Source organism: Saimiri boliviensis, chromosome 10, assembly GCF_048565385.1.
Source record: "Saimiri boliviensis isolate mSaiBol1 chromosome 10, mSaiBol1.pri, whole genome shotgun sequence".
NCBI classification, from domain to species: domain Eukaryota; kingdom Metazoa; phylum Chordata; class Mammalia; order Primates; family Cebidae; genus Saimiri; species Saimiri boliviensis.
Window position 1 is genome coordinate 84,876,449 of NC_133458.1, and position 21,366 is coordinate 84,897,814.

Consider the following 21,366-nt stretch of genomic DNA (forward strand, 5'->3'; position numbering starts at 1 on the left):
AGGGAGTGAATATATTGGGAAGAACAGTCCATTTTGTCATTTTTATTAGAGTTTCATTAGCAATCTTCTAATTCCAGCTGTTCCAAAGAAAGAGGTTATTTACAAAGTTGTCCATTTTAATTTTGGGAGATGAGACAGGAGAGAAGGAAAAGGACAAGAGCAAATTTCTACTCAGAAGTTAATACTGGGCTGGAAATTGTGGTCACTCTGAGCACACAGAGAGGATTAAGGAACATTTTTGCTTTCAAGGAGCTCAGAGTCTGGCTCTAAGAGATTTTTCTCAACCACTACTAATGTAAGCATCTTCCAAATTTTCTGATTAACAGTCTCTTTTTATAATGCTTACACTCAAAATCTGCTCCTCTCCTAAACAATGAATTAGAAAGAAACAAAAATTCATTTAAATGTATTGTGTGGCTATAATTTTTTTTCTTTCTCTTTGTGTTGTCAAACTGAGCTTATTTCATCATTATCTATATGACTGAATTTAGAATAACTTTTATTGAGCATTTATTCTAAAGTAGTTATTATGCTAGGTGAGATGTTATAGAAATGTGTATTATCTGATTCAGGTTTTGGTCTCTTCTAAATCAGCATTCTCAAAGAATATCGGGGATTCTCAAATCCCCAGAATCAATGCATTTTTCTCAGTCTTCCTTTTTCTCTGGCTTTTGACCCCATTGTCCAACCCATGCTTCTTAAAATTTTAACCTTATAAGCTGCACTTTCATTTATCAATCTCTCTCTTTTTACCACTGCATCCTCTAAATATGACGTTCCTAAAATTGCATGGTCTCTTCCATTGTTTTAACTTTTCTGTTTCAATTGTCACCATCTTAAAGACTTCTATCCTACTTGTTATTCATTCTAATCAGTAGCTGTTGGTCAGGACTGCCTTCATTTTTTTTCCTCTAAGTTCTTTTATTTGGGATCTAACTCCACATCTCTAAACTTAAACCCTTTCATAGACTTCAGGCTAAGGTTTCCAAGGTATCTCTGAGCTATTTAAATGTAACAGATTTGGAAGTTAACCTTCCCATCTTCCATACCTCAAGACTTCCTCCTCCTGCTGAGTTTCTCAATTCTGCCAATGTCTCTCTCCCAAACATGCAAGCTTGACTTTTGGGTTCAGTTCTGGCTCTGTCATCATCTCTGTTCTTTAGTCCACTCTGTCACCAAGTTACGCATTTTCCCCCACCTACTTTTTCTCCTTTTTAAAGTAGGAAGCATCTTTTCAAATGTATTTTTTTCTTCCATAATAGTGTAAAACTTGCACAGAGTAAGTGCTTGGTAAATATTTGTTGAATGGAGTCTCTCATCTTCTTTTCTTGTCTGATGCTTAGTACTTGTTAAGAAATGATGAATCATAATTAAAGCCAACAAAATATGAATCAGAGCAACATTCTATTTTTTTGACCCATCCTAAGTACAACATTTTTTCTACCCATCTTAAGCATAACATTTAAACCATCTGAAATAGAATAAACTGGTTAGAAAAACAGTGTTCCTCTTTGTGCCCCTCCAGAATCTGAATTCAGTGAAAATCTGTTCAAACCATAATTCTAATTAAAGGTTTTAGCTGCCAAATAATATGTTCTGGTTAAAGCCAAGTTAGTATTATGGAGTGTTTCATGAATAACAGCAGAAGCTTTATACTTGCTGTTGATTTTCTCATGGGAAACTCAAGTAAAGGAGAATGATACCTCCCTGTTGACTTTAACTTTTAGAAATGCAAAGCATGCTGAAATTGTACATAATTCTCTTCTAAAGAAAAGGAAATCGCATTTCAATGGTTTTCCTCAGTGTCTTATTGAATTATGGTGGGGCACAATTATGTCTGTTAAATTGATTTACCAGATGGAAGGTTACACTTTATATTTAGCTAATTAAGTTGTAAGAGACTGGAATTGTATCTCACACTATAAAGGTCAATTTAAAAATATTTTGATTAGCTATTTTGAAGCAGTTAAAAGGTTTAAACTTGTTCCTCCTCCTCTTTTACTTACGTAAACTAAAAATGAAGTCGTTCTTAGAAATAGGCCTATCACAGAGTTGGTATTTGGCTTAATAATATCTCAAATGGAATCTGTAAAACAACAGCAACAAAAAAAGAGAAATATTCCAACTCAGGTTTTTGAAATTGCTTATCTTGGCTATTTAATGTGTTCTTAGTATTTTATGATTAAATTAAATGATCCTTAATTTATACATTTATTTTCTATGGAACTTTCACAGAAAGATTTAATAGAAAAAAAAGTTATGCTTTTTGCCTTTTTTCTCTTTTGGTTCTTTTGCAAATACACAAATACATTAATAAAGCTTTTACCATAGAAAATTAAATGTGGCAAAGTATTTGCTAAGTATTAAGCAAATTGTTGTCCTGGCATTTTTGACCATATATCATTAATGACCATATATCATTAATACTGCTCTTTAATATCCTACTACATTACCTAAAAGTAATGCATTAAAAATACAGCCCAGCAAATCTGATCTAGTCAGAACCAGTATTTCAGAATATTCAGACTTCCAAAATAGCACACCAATCTTGGAATTCATTCAACTACTATATTGCTTTCCTGTGGATGCTGTAACAAATTACTACAAAATTAGTTGCCTAAAGCAGTCTATATTTATTATCTTATAATGCTGGAGGTCACATGTCCAAAATGGCTTTGACTGGGCTAAAATCAAGGCATCACCCTGGTTTGTTCCTTTCTGGAGACTCGCGAGTGAATCCCTCTCCTTGTTTCTTCTGGCTCCCGGAGGCTGCATGCAAGCTCTAGCTGTGGACTCTTCGATCCTCATGGCTACTAGGACCAACCAAGCCCTTTTCAAATGGCATTGTGCTGACATTTCTCTGCCTTACTTCCTTATTTTTTAAGGAGCCCTTGGATAATCCAAGTTAACCATTTTATCTTTAAGTCAGTTGATTGACTACCTTAAATCCATCTGTAACTTTAATTCCACTGTACCACCTAATGTGACATAGTCACAAATTATGGGGAGTAGAACATGGATGTTTTTGGAGTGGGGCATTATTCTACCTACCCCAGTTGCTTAGAGTTTTTGTTAAGCCATGTTTTCTACAGTGTACTTTGACTTACTACCTTTTTACCATTTTATGTAAAATTTGTTTGAGATGCTTTTATCCAGTCATCCAGAGAAAGCTGACTTAATAGAAGATGTTTAACTGATGATCTGTCTAGAAAAGGATTCAAGGAAGGCCTGAATGAATTCAGAGGTGAAATATTTCCTTTATAGCTATTCAAAATAGGTAATATTGTTTCCTTTTAAATATATATTATAAAGAAAATTGATAATATAGTCCAGTAAAGTTATAAATGCTATTGAGATAGAACTGAATTACCAAGAATATTCCAAAACCCTAAAGGTTGTCTAAAGATTATAAAATCAAAACTGGCAAAGCAAAATAAATAATAATAGATGTCCAAGTGACTTGGAAGGTTCTGAAAAAGGAAAAGAGCATGAAGCAAGGTGGTATTTGAACTGGGGGGAGGACAGTCTCCTGTTGGTCAGAAGTCAGTACTGACCCCTTGTCAGTGGTGCTGCAGATCATGGTACCTGAATGTATCTGAGGGTCTGTGGAGTTGAATAGACTAGTGGTTGTACCTAAGGACCTGAAATTATATTGATATAAATAATAGTAATTAGTAACAATAATTAGGCATTTGAAAATACATCTACATGAGTCTCTTTATTAAGCTGAACAATGTGATTCCCTAAAGAGATAAATGAAACTTTGTTCTGTCCAGAAATCTCAGAACCACCCTGGGCTCCTAGTTTTCCTTCATTTCATCTGATACTAACTTCTGTTATTGGTTGCTCTTAAATCTCCTCTTTCTTATCATGCCTACTGTTGTAGTTCATTCCCTATTTTGTTCAGTCTCCATTCCAGTTATTAACCACTGATTCCATCATACTCCTGTCCAGTCAGCCCTTTGACATTTTAAAGTTTAAGTGTATTCTTCCTGCCCTCTAAAAGAGTCATTTACTGCCTCTTCTGTTATATACGAGGCTCAAACTCCTCCATGGAAAGCACAGTCTCTCTCCTCTCCTCATTCCCTCTTTGACCTCTCTCAGCTCTTGCCACTCCACTACCTCATACCCCTTTGCCCTAGCAGTACTGAAAAACTGAAATTCCATGAACAAATATTTCTGTTTCCCATTCATACAAGCCATTGTCATCTGGTTTTCCAAATGCTCCTTACTCTTCTTAAAGTGTCCTCTTGGATAATTCTTTGGATAATTAAATGCTCGGCTGATACATACTTCTTCTTTGTTAAGCTTTTCCTGGTGCCTTCCTACCCACCGGGCCACCCCAAATACTCATTTCATATTTTGTGTCAAATGTATACGCCCAAATATGGCCAGACATATCTCTGTGCATATATCTCTATATTAAAAGCCTCTCATCTCCACACCCATAGAGAATACCCTCTGGACCCAGTAGGGCTGGACCTTATAGAGATTGTGCCACTGCATTCCAGCCTGGGCGGCAGAGCAAGACTCCCATCTCAAAAACAAAACAAAAGAAAACACCAGAAAAAATTCATGTTAGCAAGTTGATGTTGTAGTCTTTTTAATATTATTTTATTTTATTTATGTATTTATTTTTAATATTATTTTATTTTAATTCTTGTTGAATGAAATGACCAGCTAGAGGACAATTTGCAATTTTACAGGAATTAGCTAAAAATTTTCAGATAAACATCAGAGAGGAAAAAATTTCTAAAGTAAAGTATTTGAAGAAGATAGTTGTATGGTATTTCAATTAGACAGTGATTTACTTTACTTATTATATTCAATGTATTCCATTTAGTACTTCCGAATTCTTTAAGGTCAGTAATGGCTATTATCGTCCACATTTGCAGGCAAGAAAATTGATGCGCAGAGACATTATATAATACTTCACTCAGATGATATAGAGGTAGAGTCAAGACTGGCAAAAAACTCCAGACTCAGGAGGGTAATAAGATGAGGTTCATGCTGAGAGAACAAAAAAGTACAGTAAAGTTTAGGTTCATGATGATACCCAGGACATTATCAGGGGTTAGGTATTACCTTTCTGGACCGTGAAATCCTGACCTATAATGTTTTCTGGGAATAATTCCATGCTATCTCTATGTGTGTCCCTATCAAGTACTGGGCTGCACCTAAAATAGATCTCACCTCCTAAAATGGCTCCACTCTCTCATGCAATTAGTTCACATCTATGTGTATACATGTAGCTCTTATGAACTGTCTCATTAGGAGAGATGTTAAAACGATTTATATCTAAAACAGAACTACTTTTCATGCCATTTTATTTTAAATGGTATATAAAAGCTATATCTAGTACAGGATTTTGTGTATGTATTTGTAGGAATTCATTTATTACAGAAAGATTCACAGCAGAATAATTATATAGAATTTTAGAGTGAAAAGGACTTCTTTAAAGAAAAAATATATAAACACATCGATGAATTCAGATTTTCCCCAAAGTAGCTTGTTATTTAAATTGTGAAATACTAATTCAGAAGTATACTTTATTATAAAACTTTGGGATTCAGGTAGAAAAGAAAATTATTTTAGATTGAATTTTTTGGATTGAAGACTGAAATATGTCATGATCTAGTTTGATTTAGTGAAATGATAATTCAAAATGATGCTAGATCTATTTTTACATTTGTCTTAGGTAAATAAAATATATTTGAAAATTAAAGCATATAAAGGGATTAGCATTTGAAGGCATTCTGGTCTGTATGAGATATGGATTTCCTTGATTGCAAAATGTAGTATTTGTGATGCTTGCCAGAAAAGTGAAATTCCTTCTGCATTCCACATCTGATCTATAAGACCTATGGCCATAACATTCAGCGTCAAGAAATTCTTAGAAATTAGAGTAGTTGCAGTTCATCTAGTTCTCTTCTCAACAATATTTGAAACTCAGCCTTTTAATGTAAGTTTCCTTCATGCTTGGATGTATGCAGGCACACATTATTCATTAAATAACTGTTTATGGATACCCACTGAGCCTATGTTCTTACTTAGAACTGGAAATAGACAAAAAAAAATCAATGATTAGATTATATTTGTGCTAAGCATCAAGGGCTAGAGCCATATTGCAGTATTTCGAGGTTAGGAAGTGGTAGTGGCAAGTATAGCCTACTTCTTTAACTTGTCTGTGAAAGTGCAATCACAGGAAGTAGCTAATAAGATCGGTGTCTATGGGGGCTTATTCTTATTTGAATGGGAAATATTTGAGCATGTCTACATTCTGAGAAGGAGCTAGAAGAGGGAGAGGGAATTTGAAGATACGTGTTGAATAGCCTCTATGAGTATCTCATAGATTAGCTAAAATGTACTTGATATTTATCTTTGAAGTTTTATTTTTCATTTAGTATTAATTCCCTCGGCATCATACTTAATCTCTGTTATTTGAATTTGTGGGCAAAGTGCCCTTGGATGTGGTTGTTTCCTCTGCATAGAACTGCACTTCTTCCCATCTTTACCTGTCAACATCTCACTGAGCCCTGGAGGATCCTCTTTCAAAGCAAATGAATCTCTGCCTTTCAGCCACAACACTCTGCTTAGACTTATCACATGGCACTGATCCCAGTTAGTATATTATTCATTCTTGAGACCATGAGTACCTAGGAGAAAAAGGTTTTCTATCTTATCTCTTGGGGAGTTGCCTCAGCACTTAACATGTCCTTTCCCCATTCCTTGATTCTTTCTTTGAATAAATAGCTAAAGGGTTTATTCCATGTAGTAGGCACTGTATAGGTACCTAAATAATGGAAATATGGCTACACGTGCTTCCAGTCAGCATGAAACTTGCAACCTTGCTTCTCAATATTATTATTCAATTATATAATTTGAATTTAATTAAACAACAGAACCAGCTAGTTGATTTTAACTATAAAATAATTAGAATTTTATAACTTACTATTAAATTTTATTTTTATACTGAATCACATTGATTAAAGCATTTTAATGTTAAAAATGATAATTTGTTAAAATGTCATCACATTGTCCTAGTATTAAAAAACCAGTAATGAGTACTAGAAGTAGTACTAGAAATCCATATTACTAATGAGTAGTACTTTTTTTTTTTTTAAATACTGGGACAGATTGGGGGGAAAAAAAACAAATTTGTGCATTCATTCATTCACTCGGTAAACTTTTACTTAGTGTCACCTGAGCCACTTGAGTCCCAGGCACTCTAGAGGAACACTAGTGAGGAGGAGGAAAAAGTTCTCAGCATATAGTGCTGCCCTTAGATGGAAGAAACTGAGTGTACTGCCATGAGCTTTAGATGCTAAGGAAAAATGCTTACGGATCCCCTTCCAGACCATGCTCCTGTTACTTATGGCCAGGATATTGTCTTCGCATGCTATTCTGCAATGCTTCCAATGACGTAGTTCTCTTTCCCATGTATACCCATTTTTTTGTTCCTGTATGTAAAGAGGTTGTCATTGTTATTTCCATCTGTGACAAACCTAAGAATTAAATTTCTATTTTCATTGATAGAAGGAAATGCAACTTACCACAGAGATTCACACAATGATGTGCATAACAGTGCTGTCTTTCAAAGCAAAACAATGTAGTACACCCAAGTGTCTAACATTGTCATATTCTTAAATGAAATATTGTGTATTCACATGTATGTGTGGATATGTAATATATAGTATATCTTCACAATGTATTTTTAAAAGAATATATAATTACTTGGGGAAAGACATAACAGAATTTTAAGTGAAAAATACAATACATGTAATAATTTTAAGGAATATATAACTACCTGGGAAAAGAAATACAAAAAGAGATATTGTTAAATAGGATACAATCATAAATATAATAATTCTCATTTTCAAATAATTTTGCACTAAAGGAACATTTTAGAATATACACAAATTTTCCCAAATATATATGATTTACATAATTGGAAGCAAGCAATAAATGTTATTATAAAATAAGCACTTTTAAAAAGAGCATATTGTAATTTGAGTAACATTTACCAATATGGTTTCTGGAAAAGAAAAAATCTCTTAACAAATAGACAAAATTGGTATATTTTCAATAAGGGAATGGATAGATGCAGTAGTATTTTTCAGAGACAAATAGTATTATAATGTCTTTAGGAAATTACTTTCATATATTACCATTCATGTGGCTAGAAATTCCTCCAAATTATTTTTTGTAAACTTTACATATAAATTACATACTGTTAAGTGCTTATAATTATAAAAAGTTGGATTAGAAATTTTGCTTCTTGGTGTCAAAATATATAAAATCTAATTCATAATATTAAAGATGGATTTTATCCCAGCCAAAAGAGGCACATATTGTATTATTTATTGTAGTGTGCTGAATAGTACTTTGGAAAATACATAGCTTTTGGATAATTATGAAACTTTTACTTAGTGGAACCTGAGTATTTTGATTAACTAAACTGGAAGACCTACTGTGTCCCCAACGTGTCTATCATAATTGTAGTGATTACTTTTTTGAACAGTTTCTAGATGTCTACAGTGACAGCCCATGTTAAGGGAAAGATTTGGGCAGGAACTATGCCAGGAATTCCAACCTTCATAAAGGACGCAGAGTGAATGAATAGGTGATAAATCGTAAATGTTTGCTTCTAAGGGACAAAACATTTAAATATGGCAGCTCCTAAGGGAGCTCTGAGATAGGGAGACAGCAGGAGAAACCCAGGGGAGGGAGAAACTGTGTGGAGAAGCTGCTAGATAATCCAGTACTGCAGGGAAGAATAGATAATCCCAGAAAGGGATCTGAGGCTGGTGGTGAAGACTCGACCTTCACCTATGATACAGAGCTAAACGTTCATTATAGGTGGAAGGTGGAATTGTGGAATATCTTAAATATGCATTAGTTTAAAGATTCTTTTTTGTTGTTGTTTTTGAAACAGGAGTCTTGCCTTGTCACCCAGGTTGGAGTGCAGGGATGTGATTTCACCTCACTGCAACCTCCACCTCTAAGCTTCAAGCAGTTCTTCTGCCTCAGTCTTTCAAGTAGCTGGGATCATAGGCATGTGCCACCCATGCCTGGCTAATTTTTTGTATCTTTAGTAGAGACAGGGTTTCACCACGTTGGCCAGGCTGGTCTCAAACTCTTGACCCCAAATGATCTGCCCACCTCGGCCTCCCAAAGTGCTGGGATTATAGGCATGAACCACCACACCCAGCCTAAAGAAACATTTATTAATCTAGTACTCAATCTTGCTTAATAATTAATCATCTTAATATATTAAATATTATGTTAAAATATTAATATAAATAATATTAAAGTAATGGAAAGCTTTCCCTTTTTCCTTATGATAATTTTCAATAAGAATGAAGAACTTTTATGTATCACACTATGTGGTATTGAAATATTTAATCTAAATTATTGATGTAAAGACTATTTATAACCTAGGATTAAGAGTGAAAAGAGGCCAGGTACAGTGGCTCATGCCTGTAATCCCAGTACTTTGGGAGGCCAAGGTGGGCGATGACAAGGTCATGAGTTCGTGACCAGCCTGGCCAACGCGGTGAAACCCTGTCTCTACTAAAAACACAAAAATTAGTTTAGCATGGTGGTGGATGCCTGTCATCCCAGCTACTCAGGCGGCTGAGGCAGGAGAATTGCTTGGACTCGGAAGGTGGAGGTTGCAGTGAGCTGAGATTGTGCCACAGCACTCCAGGCTGGGTGACAGAGCAAGACTCCATTTTGGGGCGGTGGGTGGGAGGGTAGAGCATTGGAATGAGAGTCTGGTCTATTTGTGTCATAGTCCTGCACCCTTCTACACATGATAGTTTATGTGCCTGTCTGCATGCATGTGTGCAAAAATCACACTCCACACTTGTACACACTCACACATATCAGTCTCTTAATAAAATGACAAGCTGGGCAGTGCCACTCAGGGTACTTCGGAATCCTAATTTCTTAACCTTTGCTTCTGCCACCTAGGTTAACTATTCCTCTTCTATGATTTATTCTCATACTTGGCACCCTAAGTTTATTGTGCACTATGGACACCAGTGTGAAAATAAAGATTTGAAATACCTTTAGTTCATAAGGCATTCTTCAGATATTTTCTGTTTACTTTTATTGAGAATTTTTTCTTTTAGGTGAGAAGTGAAAAAGGCATTAGGTCTGTTCTGTTTATTTTACTGTTGATTGTTTTCACTTACATATGAAAATCAATTTTTATACAATGTTTTCATCTCAGCAGACAAATGTATTCAGACAAGCACACACACTAAAAAACTTGCCTTTTATTTCTATGATTAATTGAGATGTAGAGAATGATGAGTGCGGGGTAAAAATGGAAAGGCAATTAGTGTAACTAGGCATGAAATACATTCATATACAAGCAGAACCTCTCCCCAGCTAGTGATCTTTTTCTGGGCTCTGAGGATTTGCATCCCATTAGTAAGTCTCTGGCATGGAAATCTTCAACCTTTGGGGAGATCAGAGCATTAAAAATAGAATTAACTCTAACTGCAAACCAAGTCAGCACACTAGGCCATTAATTCTTTTGCTTGGGTATATATCATGCTGAGCTTTGGTGTGTGGGCTTCTGAAATGTTAGGAGTGAGTTTTATAGAGCATTACCAGGACTAAATGATTGTTATCTATTATCTCATCTCTCACCCTCACTACTGAGATATTAATATCTCTCATGACCCAAAACCAGAAATACAGGCAGAAGCTTTTGTTAGAAACATTACATAGGGGCCTTTCTTTAGGGAAGTAGTATATTGTATATTCTGTGAACGTAAATCTATGTTGCGCTTTACAGTATGTCAGAGATTCCTTATTTTCAAAACCTCATGTCCTCATATAATCACAATGCCTCAAATGTTATCCTTTCTAAAACTGAGAATTATGCCTTTATGCATATCTCTACAAACTAATAATAAAAGTTACCTTTTATTAAAGATACTATTTTTAGAAATCTTAGTGGTATTATAAACATTTTAAAATCAACTTCCAAGTATAAAATTTATTGAAATATTTAATATATTCAAGCTACCTGTAGCACTCTCCATTTCTAATAATCTCTCTTTTCTTCCCTTACCCTTCTCCAGCTTCTTTGGGAATTTCTGGCAGAGCAGTACAATTATTAACAGCTGCCGTTGACTGATTACCTGTCCCAGGGTTTCTCATACTTAGCACTATTAACATTTGTGTACAGATAATACTTTGTCATGGGACGCTATCCTGTGCTTTGTAGGATGTTTGGCAGTATCCCTGGCCTGTACCCATAGCAGATGCCTGTAGCAACTCCCCATACTGATAACCAAAAATGTCTCCAGATATTGCCAAATATTTCCCCTGGTGGAAAAATCTTCCCTGGTTATGAACCACTGGTCTGTTCTCTACTAGACATTATTTCATTTGATCTTATAGTAACTGCAAAATACATAGGACTATATTAATCAGGATCCTGGCAGGAAACAGATGAAGCATGGATCATAGACTTTTATGAAGAAACTACTTAACAAGGAAGTGAGTACGGTTAAATGAACTGCTTAGGGATGTGGGGGTACCCAGAAAATAGCAACAGTGGGAGGCCATTCCCACAAAGAAGAAAGGGGAAGAATTTGTTCCTGAAGTGCTGAAGAGCTTGGGCCATGGAATAGGGTCTTCTAGAAGGAGATGAAGTTAGGAAGAGACAAAGCCATGGCCAGTGATTCAGCATTGTGGCAGAGAGAGTGTAGGACAGCCTGGCCTCTCCCTCCTCCTTAATTCTTTGGCCACCAGCCTGTCATGCCACTAAATTGAACCCAAATGAAATCCATGCAGCAAAGAACTAGAGGGATGCACCTCCAGGATTCAGCCCCCATGGGCTCAGAGAAGAAAGGAAAATTGAATCTGTTGGGAAAAAATGAAGAAAATCCCTTCAGTGTCCCCATTTTAACATGACAAATCGAGGTTTAATGATAGAAAGTAATTAATCCAAAGCCAAATAGCTAATGTGTGGATCAGGCATTTAAACACATCTATTTGACTCCAGGCACAATGAAAGTATCATCATAGTTGGTCTGTGTGAATGAACTGATTTTTGTAGGTGGTAGATACAAGACTAGAATCCAGTTCTCATTCCTCTTCTGGTGTGTGTTTGCTTTTTTATGTTGACCGTTGAAAGAAATATGAGAGCTGTATATCTGGCCGATTCTCAAGTAGACAAACAGGAGTGAAAGTTATCTGCTGACCTTAAAAATCATTTTTCTGAAAATCGTGGAAAAATTTAGCTTTCATCTAGAATGTTTAAATGGCATATGCTATTTTTCCAAGCTTTCAGGACATTTTCATCTTGACTGCAGACACTCAGCCCCAGCTGATGCCGTATATTAGGAGAGGTAGGAGGACAAGACCAAGAATCAGGAGATTTGGGGCCCAGTTCTGTATCAGCCCCTCTTAGCTGTGTAACTAGACTTCAGAAATAATACCAACAATATGTTTCATAAACCCTTCCCTTTCACATTCACCCAGATCCTCACAGTTATTCTCAGGTATCTAATTGGAAAAGCATTAAGCTAGGTTTCACAAATGAAGAATCAAGCTTAAAAAGCACTAGAATCTCACTGCATATTTCATAGCGGGAAAGTGGTCCCATGTAGACTGAATTCACATCCCCTCACTGAAAATGCATGGCCTTTTCCGGTCCACCCACCACTGCCTTTTGAAGTGATCAGTTGATTTACTCCCTATGGACAGCTCATTTGCAGCATTTAATCCATCAGTTTTTACTATAAGATCGTATCTCCATCTAAGTTCTGAGAATCTGTGATTTCCTGTGGCTATTAGCAAGGCTACAGAGGATACCAATGCACCTGGGGATTCATGGTTCTTCATTTTTCCTTCCTAGGTGCTAGATAAATATATTTGTAATCTATAACTTTTCAGAAGCAAGATCAATATTTTTAAATATTTTCTAGGTTCTAGATAAGTATATTTATTATCTAACTTTTCAGAGGCAAGATGAATATTTTTAAAAGTATTTAAAAATAAATGTGTACATGGAAACATATCTAAGTACGATAATACAGTCCCAGTATCTCACTTTAATCCTGGGTAAGTGGTGGGTTAGAAACTGAGATAGACTCCTACACTAAGGTGAAATGTGTTGCCACTACTGGAAGGTCTGGCAAGAACCTTAATCCTTTCCAAAATTGGTTTGTTTGTTTGCTTCCATGTGGGAGGCCCAGCAAGTGATACATTTCAGACATCTATCACTTTGAGCTTGTGCTCAGCCCTGATCTCTGCCCCACCTTTTGACACCCTACTTTTACAGCATTTTCAGGCTTCTGATTTGTTTTTATCTTTTCAGTGTTTTCAGGCATAAAGTCAGGTGTATAACACAAAAAATGTAGCTAGCCTTTTTTTTTTTTTTTGAATCTGAACTTCACTTTTTAAGTTCCTATTTCACCAAGCCAATTCCAAGGAATTTTATAATGCAAAGATTCTCAGTCCAAGTTTAAAGCAAAAAGTATAGATATTTGAAGACTAAAACCAAAACAAAAAGTGGAGAAAAATTTTAAGTTCTACTTTTGTTATCTGTTATAGTATGGCAAAAATGTAAATTCCTTCAAAAATATTTTCACTGACAAAATTCTAGCTACATTATAACATTGTATCTGCTCTAGGTGATTAGTGGTGATTTGGGAAAAACTATCTTATAATTTTTATGGTGATCATACATAAGGAAAGGTAGAGGAGCAGTATTTTCAGTATTTAGAATAGATGTATGCCAGACTACCTGGGTACAAAGGCTGGCTTCATCCCCTTTTACCTCTGTAACCTTGGGCAAGATACTTAACCTGTCTCTGTGTTCTGGTTTGCTCATTGATCTAATCAAATTATAAATCGGCACAGGCTTTCTAGATGTTTTTATGGTTAAACAAGTTGATACTGATAAACATTTAGAATAGGACTAGAACATAGAAAAGACTATATAAATGTTAGTTGTTACCAGAAATATCCTTTCCATCATGATCATCACCACCACCATTATCATCCACTTCTGCTGCAGAGAGGCAATCCAGTGTTTCTATTCTTCTAAAGCAGAGGTCCCCAAACTTTTTACACAGGGGGCCAGTTCACTGTCCCTCAGACCATTGGAGGGCCGGACTATGCAAGGTGTGACACCCTTCACAGCCAGTGCTGCTGCCTCCACTATCCCAGACAGCGGTATACAGTGTCACACGCTCAGCACCGCCTCCAGTGCTGTATACAGGGATGGCGGTGATCAGCCTGTGACACTGTGTATACAGTGTCCTGGACATCTGTGGGCAGCAGCGGTGGGCCTCTTCTGTGGGAAGCTCACTGCTGCATGTTTCCCCTATTATAAGACACCTCCTAAAAATAAGACAGTCCCTGTCTTTTGGGGGTAAAATTAATATAAGACAGGGTCTTATAATAGGGGAAACATGGTGTGTAGTAATGTGGGGGGAGACTTTGGGCAAAGGGAGGTTATAGGGGCCATTATGTTGTTGTACATTTTGGGGGAGTATGGGGACCATTGTACTGTGTAGTAATGGTTATAGTGCTTTGCCTTTCTTCCTACTTCTGCTGTTGTTTCACACTGCTTCCGGTGATGTGGGGCTCCGCAGCCGCAGACCGGATGTGCATCATATGACGTGCTTCCGGAGCCGTGACGCCTGCATCCCGCGTCACCGGAAGTAGTACTGTATGTGAGCGATGCTGTGCTTTGCGGCGCCGCCACATCCTGTGCTCCTCTCACTGACCACCAATGAAAGAGGTGCCCCTTCCTGAAGTGCGGCGGGGGCCAGATAAATGGCCTCAGGGGGCCGCATGTGGCCCGTGGGCCGTAGTTTGGGGAACCCTGTTCTAGAGTATTATTTTAAAATAAGTGGCATTATTTTAAAAATAGTGAAGCTCTATAATAAGCTTCTCTGTTTAGAATAACAAAGAAATGGTAACATACATGTGAATGACCTGCATTTGTATTATGGAATATTAACCCTAACTCAGAACCTTCAATTTGAAGACTTAGCCACCTTTTCCTTCTAGCTAATAGTATACTGAATGTATAGAATGTCTTATTTGCACTGATTCTAGTTGGTTTGGTGTCATTACACTGAGTATGTTTTCCCATGGTTTAAGGTTAGAAACTACTGACAAAGAAATATTCCAGGAGTCAGAATTATACATAAATTATGTGCTGCTGAAGTGTCTTCTTATTACCACAAGCCAGGTCAGAGTCTCTAAAATAACATTAAGTTACTGTTTTAGTAGTTATTAAGTTTCACCCTTGAGAGAATTAAGAGGCCTGACAATGAACTATAATAAATCTTACTGTGACCCAAACATAATTAGCAATTAAACTTTCCATTAACAATCCCAATTCTGCTAGATAAAATACATAGAAAACTTACATTTTTGTTTACTTTTTACTTTAGAGAAGTTGAAAAACTTTTACACATTTCATAAAAATAATTGCAGTATTTGCCTGTTTCATTAATGTAGAGTCAATGCCTCATTTATGTGTTTGGTTTTTTCATTTGAGATGAGAATGGACCAACAAATGGGTGAGACTTTTTTGTTTTTTTTTTTTTAACACAGGAGCAATTGGCTCTCTATTTTTTTTAATTTTCATCTATTTTTTTTTGTCTCAATCCCCAGCCTCTGAGCCCAACTTGAAGGTGCGGTCCAGGTTAAAACAGAAAGTGGCAGAGAGGAGAAGCAGCCCCTTACTCAGGCGGAAGGATGGAAATGTTGTCACTTCATTCAAGAAGCGAATGTTTGAGGTGACAGGTAATTGAGGATTGGGCAGACATATGAATGCTGGGAGTAGGAATGAAAAAAATAGTTTAGAATAAATATACCTGCTGCATATTAAAAGTTATTTTGAGGAGAAATATTTCTTGAAAGGGAATTATATTGAAAACTCACAAGTAGTTCAATAAACTTTGCTATGCATTCACCAACTTTGTTAAACAGGAAATGAATGAAAAAAACAGAACTATGTGTCAATCAAGGCATAACTAGGGAACACCAAAGCTCACCTTATTTTTTTCAGAAACAGGCAGTCCATTTTGGGAATGCCAACTCAGAGAGTATAATTTTTAATGAAATTTGATCAGAAATGAGCAGAGGGAGGTCGAAGAAGAACATTTTCCCTTGTACTGAGACATGAACGTACAAAATACATCTGGGAAAATTAAACTGCATGGAACAGCAAAACCTTGACTTTTCAACAAATTTACAGAACTCATAAATGACTTTACGTGTTTACTAGTGAAGTGGGACTTACGGCAGGAGGGGGATATGTTGCTTTTTATGAAGGGGAAGAAACTGTCATTTTCACGGGTCTCAAATGGAAGAGTTATTTTTTTAGCTGCCTGTTTTAGTAGAGGGGTTAGGAAATTCAACCTGAGGTCTTACAACACCCTGAGTTCCACTTGTACCTGGTTTGAAATGAAAGACCTAAGACTGTAAGAACCAAAAATACTATCCAAAATCCTCCTATTTACCACTTTTTGAGTGCCTACTTAGAGCCATGCATTGTGTCTAGTTGTTTCCTTTGGTTACATGAAGAAAGAAGTGGTAATCTGCAACCACTTTTTTTTTTCATTCTCAAGGAAAATTGTGCTTTTCTCAATGTGGGCAGTTGGTATTAGTTCTCCGTGATCAGATCTTATTTTTAGTAAGTTTTTAAAAAATTCTTCATTTTTTATATATTTCTTTTGGCCATGACAGTGTCTACAAGAAGGCAATATGAAGGAAGACTGTGAAAGTGGAGGTAGAAACATGTATTAGCTACTAATGCAACTTAAAAGTCTGACAGATAATTTTGGGAAAAAATATTTAGTCTCTTAATCGGGACACCTTTATATGCTTATCTGAAGAAAAGTATTAGTGATTTCAATGGGAGATATTTCCTTGGGATAAGAAATATTAAAGAAATGAATAATAAGTACAATTATTTTACCAGAGTTATATGTAATTTCCAACATTAAGTAAAAATCGTAAGTTTTTCTAATAGAGGTCTTTGGTGGGGGTGGGCAGTGGGGAATGAATTTGTTTTAATGGATGTAAAGAATTATAAACCTATCAGGTGTCTAATGTAAATTTAGGTGGTTTTCTACTGCAAAAAGTAGGCCCCCCCATAACAGAAAAACTTCTAGAAAAGAAAAAGTTGAATATAATGCTATATTATTTTGCTTCATAATCGAAATGTCTAAAGTCGTATTTATCCCATTGTGCTTTTCTGTTTTACTGTATTGTTTTCTTGATTATAACTTGTTCTATACAGTCGCTTTTTCTTACATACCAGATTGCAATGGCATTTAGCTCAATACCTATCTCAGTAATGATTGACTGTTATTTATAAGGATTGTGAGTTGCCAGAGTTTTACTCAAATTTCCTTAATTTAAAATATATTTCTCTTCTTAATTTTTTTTTTTTTTTTTTTTTTTGAGATTGTGTCTTGTTCTGTTGCCCAGGCTGGAGTGCAGTGGCATGATCTTCTTAATTTTGTGAGATAAGGAATCACCCTTTCATCTCAGGAAACAATATATATTGGAAAAGAGACTTGTACATTTATTAGATGGACATTTCTGGTCAGTGAGCTGGGACTTGTGGATGCTTTGTTAGATATTTATAACTGGTATGCTGCAATTAATTTAAATTTCTTTGGATGCTCTGGACTACAGGCACACAGCTGTCTTCACCTGTACTCCTTCCCATTGCTCTGCCAACTTTCATCTAATTTGGATGGCATCTGTTTGGATCTTAATACTAAATATGTTTAGTGTCTAGTCAGAGACTATCATAGCATCATAGCAGTTTAGTTGGTGTTGCTGTTATTCTCTTACCTCTATATGATTTTCTCTTCCCCGTTTCATAAAGTGTAAGCTGCTTTTAAACTCATTCCACATTATTGACATAAGAACCCACTTGCCATCTTTTTTTCAAAATCAAGTATTTTCTACCCCCTACAAAAAGTTCCATTCTTTTCAAATGTTAAAATTGACTCTCCCTGTGTCTGCAATGCCTTCTTTTCATTCTACGCACTCCAGCATCCTTATTTCATTAGCTACCCTTCTTCAAGCTCCAGTTACGGTATCACTACACTGACCTCAGAGATCTCAGAAAATCAGTTGCTATGTTCTACCAGATCCCATCCAGTTTGATGCCATAAAATCCTCTGGTATAATAGTTGCTGCCTTGAATTCTAGTGCTTATCACAGTAATTTCTACATAAGGAAATACTTCAGTATGAATATCGTGAAATAATATAAATAATATAATTTAAAATTGGTAAGAGTGTTTAAGAAAGTAGTTTTTTAAAAATATGGAAATGGAAATGATATGGAAATGAGACATTAACAAGAAATCAGTCATATTGTAAGGCAAGAGTTAGGAGTTGGGAAAAAGAAGCTCCTATAAAAATGTTTAAAATTTACATTTTTTTTTTTTGTTAAAGGAAACTAAGTGGTGATGCTAAACGAAACAGATTAATCAAAATGTCAGCAAGATAAATAAATAGACAGAAAGGCAGTGAGAAAAATGTGTTTAAGTTTTTTATGATACTAATTTGCTTACGTCCAAGAGTAAATAAGTGGCAGATTAGAATTCTTACATCCTTTCCAGTGGCACTGCATTTCTGAGTAGATACATAATTATGATATAAGTTGAAAGTTATAGGTGTTCTGAGAGAGGGCAAGAAAATCTTGCCTGGACACTGGGAGTTCCCGTTCTCTGAGGGACATATGTTATATGAGGCAGGCTTTGACCTTATAGGTGAGATTTGGCCTGCAATAAAATAGAAGGAAAGAGGATAAAAAATAGCATGAAATGGAAAAGTACTTGGCATTAAAGTAGAATAGATGATTTAATTTGATTGAATGTAGAGTACAAAAAGGGCAATGGTGGAAAATTATATTAGGCTCCATTTTGGAGCAGAGGGACATGGTGTAAGTTATCTCTGTATGATCCTTTTGCAAGAGTTTGAAAGAAAGTTTTGAGAGACTACTGTAGTGATTCAGCAATATTAAGGAGACTTTTGCTATAGTTCATGATAGTATAACAGCACCTTAAACTGAAATGATTGTAGTCAGACTCAAATGAGAGATAGTATAAAGATCACATTAAAAGGACCTAGTAACTAATTAGATTTGTAGTAAAGAGAGAGTGAGGATGACAGTAGGGTGATGATAAAATAGAGATAAGCAGGAGACAGCTAATATTAAAATACATATATTGACTTTGACACATATGTAGGGGAGATAGAAATGTCTACTATTTCAGAAGAATTCGGGCTGGAATTCATGAGTTAAAGGCAAGAAATATCTCTTAGGAGATAATTCTTGACATATGAAGTCATGATACTGAGTGACTTTGACAAGGGAAATAGAAAAGGGAAAAAGCCACAAACTTAGGTGAATGCCTTAATTTAGGAATTGGTAGGAGGAAGAACAAAGAGATGGAAAGACAAACATGGACATAGAGAATGCCACCGTACAAAAGATACGGAGATGAATGTTTTCTCAAAGTCCTTCAAGTGTGATGGCATATGAGAGAACAGTTGCAGTTATAGTGGGTAAGCTATGTTGCCAGGGCTTGAAGAAGTGAGTGGACATGGTGAGAGCATGCCACTTCTCAAGAATTACTAGCATGCTGACAGACTAGAGGGGAAATTCCAGTGTAGGAGGAGGGCCTGAAGATTCCACCTAACTGATGGAACAAATCCTTTCAGGATTTTGTTTAAGGGGATGGGATCATGGGTAAGATTAAATATGTGAGCACTGGAGAGAAGAGAGGAAGAGAAATGCCTTGCATTTGAAGTGGGAAAAGCGAATGCAGATGACATAATCATGAGGAGAACAAAAAGATGCTGGTGGAAATAATATCAAAAGTCCCATCTCTGAAAAGCACGAGGCAAGATCATTTGTGCAGAGTTCGGCTGACAAGATGTAATGATGAGGCAACTAGGAAAATTTTGAAATGAGTGAACTATAAAAGGTGGTAAGGAATTAATTAGAGCTGAATAAATAATTTGCGCAGGCTTGATAAGATGACTTCTCTAGTTATAGTTCTAGGAAACAGAAATTTATATGTTTGATTAAATGTTTCAATAAATGCATTAGTTTCTGCATAAGTTGAGGTACATGTGAGTTTCATATCCGAAGAGGAAAGGATGAGTTACATAAGGAATGTGTCTTGTTGTTGCCTAACTTTTGCTAAAATGAATTTCTTGTTATATTGGTATTTAAAAGTCTACATGTTAAATTTACACAACTTCTCATCTTCTAGAAAATAGGTAGAGTCAAAGTCTGATGGCGTTGTACAAGGCCATCGGTGCAATGTTGAGGTTCTACTTTATTGTATTTTCTTCATATAACTTTGACTCATATACACGATGAGTCTAAGGTATAGCCTTAATATATTAAATAAAAAACAATTTACAGCACAGCATTTGAGCAATTTTTTTCAAACCTAACAGGAGTGGGCCTGGACCTCATGAGTTAACAATCTGTTTTGTGATGTAAGCAAGTTCATTATCTTCATTACTGTTATTTTCAATAATAGCACAAAGGCAAGTAAGAAAAAGATTCCCTTCTTTAGTTATATTTTTACTCACCCAAAGCTTCTGTGACCCTCTCTAATTGGATATCTTTACTTCTCTAGAAACTGTTGAAATACTGTGTTGTATGTTTTGCCATAAAAAACAAAGGGGGAATAAGTGGTATGAAAATTGAGAACTATTTCAGACATTTTTAGTTCTTTTCTATTTCATGAAATACTGCTTGCATTTATGTAGGGGGAAAATAACATGCCCAGTTACATGTTACAGTAACTAAAGTTCATCTGTATATGTTCCTCATGAACACATTTGTACTTCATAATATTTTTCAGAATCCTCAGTCAGTAGCAGTTCTCCAGGCTCTGGTCCCAGTTCACCAAACAATGGACCGACTGGAAGTGTTACTGAAAATGAGACTTCGGTTTTGCCCCCTAACCCTCATGCTGAGGTAAGACCCTTATTATTTCTTTTTAAAATGGAATATCTGATTAGCTGCTTAATTCAAAGTGGTATTTCTGAGTTGACCTTTAATATCCAAATGATATTTATGAATTGAAGTTTACTCAATTCCACATATTGTAAACCAGTTGAAAAAAATTGATATTTATCAATGTATATATTATAAGCCTATATGAAAAGATATTTATTAGCTGATATTTATTAGCTGATATAAATATCAGTTTTTTTCTTACAGCTTTTTTTCTCATGTTAGAATTGAGTAAACTTTATCTTATTTATAAATCAGACAACCAAAGATATTTGGAAGGCAATCCAGGCTTGAAGAATATTGAAATGTAAT

The 21,366-nt window shown here is 35.7% G+C and overlaps 1 protein-coding gene across 34 annotated transcripts in view; it reads left to right on the forward strand.

Annotated features, from left to right (window-relative positions):
- Nucleotides 1–21,366, forward strand: part of HDAC9 (histone deacetylase 9) — a 1,049,458-nt gene that overhangs the window by 535,615 nt on the left and 492,477 nt on the right. For 22 of the 34 annotated variants that reach the window (XR_012512159.1, XM_074379585.1, XM_074379587.1 and 19 more), the window contains 2 exons: nucleotides 15,661–15,792; nucleotides 20,900–21,015. Coding sequence is in view for 33 of the 34 variants with exons in the window: in XM_074379585.1 (XP_074235686.1) it covers nucleotides 15,661–15,792; nucleotides 20,900–21,015 (248 nt within the window). In the remaining variant the exon portion in view is untranslated. The remainder of the gene's footprint in view (nucleotides 1–15,660; nucleotides 15,793–20,899; nucleotides 21,016–21,366) is intronic. The other 12 variants (XM_074379592.1, XM_039472773.1, XM_074379578.1 and 9 more) reach the window with 1 other exon arrangement.